Here is a 5,791-nt window from a genome sequence, read left to right on the forward strand (position 1 = left end):
AGCCTTACCAATAACATAAATAGTAGATTAACACATATTTTGTATGTTATATGTATTACATATTGTATTCTTACAATAAAATAAACTAGAGAAAATGTTATTAAGAAAATCATGGAGGGGGTGCCTGGGTGGCTCAGTCGGTTAAGCGTCCGACCCCTGATTCCAGCTCAGGTCACGATCTCACAGTTTGTGAGATTGAGCCCCGCATCGAGCTCTGCATTGACAGTGTGGAGCCTACTTGGGATTCTCTCTCTCCTTCTCTGTCTGGCCCTCCCCCACTTGCCTTCACTCTTTCTCTCTCTCTCTCTCTCAAAATAAATAAATAAACATTAAAAAACAAAATCATGAAGGGGTGCCTGGCTTGCTCAGTCAGTAGAGCATGGGACTCTTACTCTTAGGATCATGAGTGTGAGCCTCATGTGGATTGTATTTAAAAATTTTTTTAAATCAGGAGGAAAATACATTTATAGTATTGCATTTATTTTTTAAAATCCTCATATAAGTGGACGCATACAATTCAAACCAGTGTTGTTGGAGAGTCCACTGTATATCCCTTCCTATTTAAGACACTTCCAAATTATTTTATTACTGTTTGATTCCCATTTCCCAGGTTACTAGCGAGGCCAGGCATGTTTTCAGATATGTATTAGTCATTTGTATTTTCTCAGGCCCAATATGGATCCATATTTACTTACTAAAGCCCTGATGGAGCGGTCTTTGGAATAGCAGAGAATGAAGGACGATAAGCATTTAATCAGGCAGGAGGAGAAGGCAGAAGGGCATTAGGGGAGGGAGGGAGGGAGTGAGGGAGGGAGGGAGGGAAGGAGAGGAAAGGGAGGTTCCCATGCCCAGTATCCAGCCTTCCTCCCTGGGTTTCTGCATTCGTCTGGCTTCTCTCTGCACCAAATCTATCCCCTAGGGCTTGAGCCCTAACTCCTTTCTCATCAACCGCCTTGGAGAACCCCAGCTGGATAGGCCAAGTCACCTCCATCCTGGCCCCCAGAAAGCATTGTAGACAATGATCCCCAGAAAATGGTCACTCTCCCAAGGATGTCTTTTTGCTCCAACCACTAATTGGACTACACTAGTAGCCCCTGAGCATTCACTCCAGTTCTGACTTCTCTCCCTGAGACTCACCACACCCCCCCCACACTCATCCCATTCCTACACCTCATTCTGTACCTGCTCCCAAGCCCATCTGAACCTCCCTCAATCTCATCCCCAATTTCTCCCTGTTCTGGATTTCCCCCATCCTTAATTTTCATCCTTCTCTGATCTTCTGCCTTGTTCCAAGCTGCCACCCCATCCTTGGCTCCCCACCACATCACCTCCAACTCCAACCTCATCCCTGATTCCAATCTCAACCTTGATCTAAACCCCATCTCTGAACATCTCTCCACCCCCAACCTCAAACCAAATGAAGCTTTTCCTTTATGTTTTCTTCCAAAAGTTTTATAGTTTCAGCTTTTGTTATTAGGTCTTTGATTCATTTTGAATTAACTTCTGTATGAGGTGTAAGGAAAGAGATCAAGTTCATTCTTGTGCATGTAGGTATCTAGTTTTCCCAGCACCATTTGTTGAAAGACTATCCCTTCCCCATTGAAGAGTCTTGGTGCCCTTATCGAAAACCATTTGACCATTTATGCTGACTTAGGTTTCTTTCTGGACTCTTTATTCTAGGTCTTCTTTATCCATTGCCTTCATCTGCTTAAGTATGTTGGGCACACTTTTTGACTTTTTGTCACATCATATCCTACAACCATATTTAAAGGCAAGAACCAAGGATGTGTGTGTGTGTCTTTATTCTTTTTTTAAATTGTTTTCATTTTATTTTAGAAGGAGAGTGTGTGTGAGTGGGGGAGAAGGGCAGAGACAGAGAAAGAGAAAATCTTAAGCAAGCTCCACACTCAGTGCAGAGCCCAACATGAGACTTGATCCCATGACCTTGGGATCATTTCTTTTTTTTTTTTTTTTTTTAATTTTTTTTTTCAACGTTTATTTATTTTTGGGACAGAGAGAGACAGAGCATGAACGGAGGAGGGGCAGAGAGAGAGGGAGACACAGAATCGGAAACAGGCTCCAGGCTCTGAGCCATCAGCCCAGAGCCTGACGCGGGGCTCGAACTCCCGGACCGTGAGATCGTGACCTGGCTGAAGTCGGACGCTTAACCGACTGCGCCACCCAGGCGCCCCAACCTTGGGATCATTTCTTAACCGAATAATCCATGACATGAGCCCGGCATACCCTGGGATCATTACTTGAGGCCAAATCAAAAGTCAAATGCTTAACTGAGGTGGCCCAGGTGCCCCTCTCTTTCTTTGTTCAATCAGGAGTACTTCCCAGGAGTCCTCCAGTCCCGGCAGACTTCCTCTTAAGCAATGGTGCACTGAAGCCAGTTTGTACCTGCTTGTGAAAGCAGATCATTACATTTCCTAGATTTTTGTGAGCTGGTTAATAAACACCACCACCCCTGACATCACCACAGTGGAGCATTTACACCAGGCAACTTGGCAAATGCTACAAATCAGGACTTTTTTTCCCCAGGACAGTGGTTGACCAGCACACTAATGCCCTTAAATCTTATTAGTCAGAAGTGAATGATAAGGCTACTCCTAGCAAAAAGGAGTCTTAGAAAGGAGTACCTGTCCTTTTTGGCCTCTCTCAAGGGAACTGGACTTTGTTGACAGGCAAGAAAGAGAGAGTTGGGGCAGCAACCAATGCTGTTTGCCACTAATGGCTCCCAATGGTGGGAACTTTCTGTAGTCACTTAAAAGAATGTCTGTTAAATGTCTTTAAGTGTCTCAGGGGACAGGGTGCTATGGGTTCAGTGGTAGGATGGACTGAGCTCTAGCAGCTGACATAGCAACTACAGTAAGGGGAGGGGCAGCAGGGCAGGCTTTCTCAACCATACAAGGAGGGTCTGATAAGGACGTGACCCCAGTAACTTCCTGTAACCACAACGGGGGCTGCCTTGACATAGAGACTGTGGACAGCCAGTGGGCGTGAGGCTTAGAATGGGGTGCTGATGGCAAGGGAGGAGCCCCGAGGGGCTGCAACAGGGGCAGGGGCCTAGAAGGTAGTAGAAGTGTTCCCTGAAGAAGAGCCAACAAAGGAAGGCCTGCTGTCCTTGGACAAGTGCTCCTTGCTGATGAGGCCATGGATGGCCATGATCTTGATGAGTCCATGGCGAAACTTCTGGCCAATGAAGGCGTAGATGATGGGATTGAGGCAGCTGTGGAAGAAGCCCAGAATCTCGGTGGCATCCAGGGCCCGGCCAATGTCATTGCGGCGCTCACAGGTCTCTTTGATGGCCTGGAGCCTCATGAGGGTGTCTGCGATCAGGACCAGGTTGTAGGGCAGCCAGCAGAGCAGGAAGATGAGCACGACAGCAAAGATGACCCTCATGGCCCGGTGTTTCTGCCCCATGTGGGCCTCAAACAGCGTGCGCAGGGTGAGTCCATAGCAAAATAGCATGACCATCAAAGGCAGGAGGAAGCCAAAGGTCTGGGGCAGGACCCGCATCACCATCCGCCATTTTGTAGTATTGGCACCCATGTCCTCATAGCAGACTGGGCTGGAATAGGGGGGCTCGATGGCCTCACGGAATATGAAGATGGGCAGGGCCAAGAGCAAGGACAGGGCCCAGATGCCTAAGCATATGAACTTGACCCAGTGCCGCTTCCGAGTCAGCGTGCGTGTGGCATGGACAATGGCCAGGTAGCGGTCCACACTGATGCAGGCCAGTAGTAAAATACCACTGTAGAAATTGACTTCCTTCAGAAAAGAGACCACCTTGCAAAGGGCTGTGCCAAAGATCCAGCCCTTTGCCTTGGAGGCAGCCCAGATAGGTAAGGTCAGGGCGAAGAGCAAGTCAGCTATGGCCAGGTTCAGCAGATAGACATCAGTGACAGATCGGCTGACCTGACTGTATAAGACAACCAGTATCACCAGGGAGTTTCCCAGCAGGCTCAGCATGAAGACCAGGGCATAGATGACCACTACGGCATATTTGTTGAGTGTTTCAATCTCTATCCTACAGGGACTATATTCTTCTGTGGGTGGTGTGCCAGTGAAATTTTCAAACTCGTCCATCAACTCCCACCAATCAGTGTCATTCCCAATATTTTCCATTAAGACAATCATGGAATCTTTCTAGTTGAAAGATAGAAAGAAAGAAATGTGATTTAGTAACTCAAATTAAAATCACTCATCAAGGATGTGAGAAAAGTTATTCAAATATCTTTTGCTTTTCTGTTGGTTTGGCAACAGGAGATCCCTTCCTTTGCCCCTATTTTGGACTTCTTTAGAGGTCAGTTTCACAGCATCAGCATTTGAGAGAAGTCCCCATCCTGTTCCCTCATATCACTCCCTAAATATCCGCAGAACCATCAGCAGTTTTCAATTATCTTCCTAAATTGGGAAACATTTTGCTGAAGCAAAATCATACCAGAAGACCAATGTGTAAAACCGATCAAAGGTCATCTGCTGCGGGGCGCCTGGGTGGCTCAGTCGGTTAAGCATCTGACTTCGGCTCAGGTCATGATCTCACGGTTTGTGAATTCGAGCCCCACATCAGGCTCTGTGCTGACAGCTCAGAGCCTGGAAGAGCTTTGGATTCTGTCTCTGTCTCTCTCTCTCTCTTTCTGTCCCTCCCTTGCTCATCCTCTTTCTGTCTGTCTCTCTCCCTCAAGAATAAATAATCATTTTTAAACATTTTATTTTTAAAGTCAGCTGCTGGGAAGGAGGGGGGGCTCCATCTCTACCCAGACACCTGCTAAGATGGTTCCCCCAAAACTCCCAAGCTCTCCAGAAAACAGTCTGAAAACCTTTGGAAAATTACCAAGAAATAAGAATACCTGCTATCCAGTCTTCATTCCATCCTGATTTATCATTAATAAGCTGTGTGACCTTGAGTGGGTGATTTTACCTTTATAGATTTCAGTTTTGTCATCTGCAAACTTGAAGCGGGCAGCGTATTTAACCCTGAGCTGCTTCCAAGCCTGAGGTTCTAGAAATTTATTCAGATCCACACACTTTAGGAGGTTCTCCCCTTGCCAAACCTTCTTTTTTTTTACAGAAGACAACATTTTAGGGCAAAGCAAGCCTCTTCCCCCCCCAAAAAAGGGGGAGGTGTGAAAGGAGGAGGTGACAAGACCGTGGCCCCCTTGTTACCACCTACAACCACGTATGAGGTCAGAACTGAATACACAGTCACAAGGGAACAGGCAAGAAGCCAAGTGAGCAGAAATCTTCAGGTCCCACAGAAATGGATGCATTTTGTAAAACACAATCAAACTAAATCTCCCTCCCCAAAGAAAGTCCTGGCAGTAGAGGTTGCTTCCTACCTGAGGCACTGGCAAGGTGTGTCCAACTGTAAGAGCCTGGAACTCACAGATCAGAGTGACTTAACAGTTAGAGGAAACTTGATGAATAAAGGGAAATAGACAAGCCTCTTCCTAGCACACCTCCTCTCTGAGCCCTGCCCACAACCGTATTTGGAGAACAGATGAAGTCAAGGGACCACAGGGCGTTAGAGACTTCCAGGATCTGTATGTCCACGCAGGGGTACCAGACATGAAGATAGAGTCAAGGGTCCACTATCTGAATTCTCCGCATGGATGACTATTTTTATTTTCTTCCTTTTCTGGCGTTTGTTTCCATTTGTTGATCCCTTAAATTCCCTAGCAGATCACCTTTGAAAGCTTCCAACTTGCTTGGGTATGAACAAAGGGGAGAGGACTTTGCTTCTGACAGAGACTTCAGGACCCCACTGTAGGTGAGCCTTGTAGGA

The 5,791-nt window shown here is 46.6% G+C and overlaps 1 protein-coding gene across 2 annotated transcripts; it reads right to left on the bottom strand.

The window, feature by feature from the left end:
- Positions 1-1,785: 1,785 nt before the first annotated feature.
- Positions 1,786-5,425, bottom strand: LOC112866947 (C-X-C chemokine receptor type 2-like). Of its 2 annotated transcripts, XR_015255550.1 has the most exons (3): positions 5,346-5,425; positions 2,196-4,152; positions 1,786-1,944 (listed from the first exon to the last, which is right to left on the bottom strand). XR_015255550.1 is itself a non-coding variant. In XM_025929912.2 (2 exons), exon 2 carries the CDS (start codon positions 4,141-4,143, stop codon positions 3,070-3,072), a length of 1,074 nt encoding a protein of 357 aa, XP_025785697.2. In that variant the 5' UTR covers positions 4,144-4,152; positions 5,346-5,425; the 3' UTR covers positions 1,786-3,069. The 2 variants fall into 2 exon arrangements, 1 of the variants encoding a protein (XP_025785697.2); XM_025929912.2 differs by having other exon boundaries at positions 1,786-4,152.
- Between the last annotated feature and the right edge of the window lie 366 nt (positions 5,426-5,791).

This window comes from Puma concolor, chromosome C1 (assembly GCF_028749965.1).
Source record: "Puma concolor isolate L17-30 chromosome C1, mPumCon1.1.hap2, whole genome shotgun sequence".
Taxonomy (NCBI): Eukaryota; Metazoa; Chordata; class Mammalia; order Carnivora; family Felidae; genus Puma; species Puma concolor.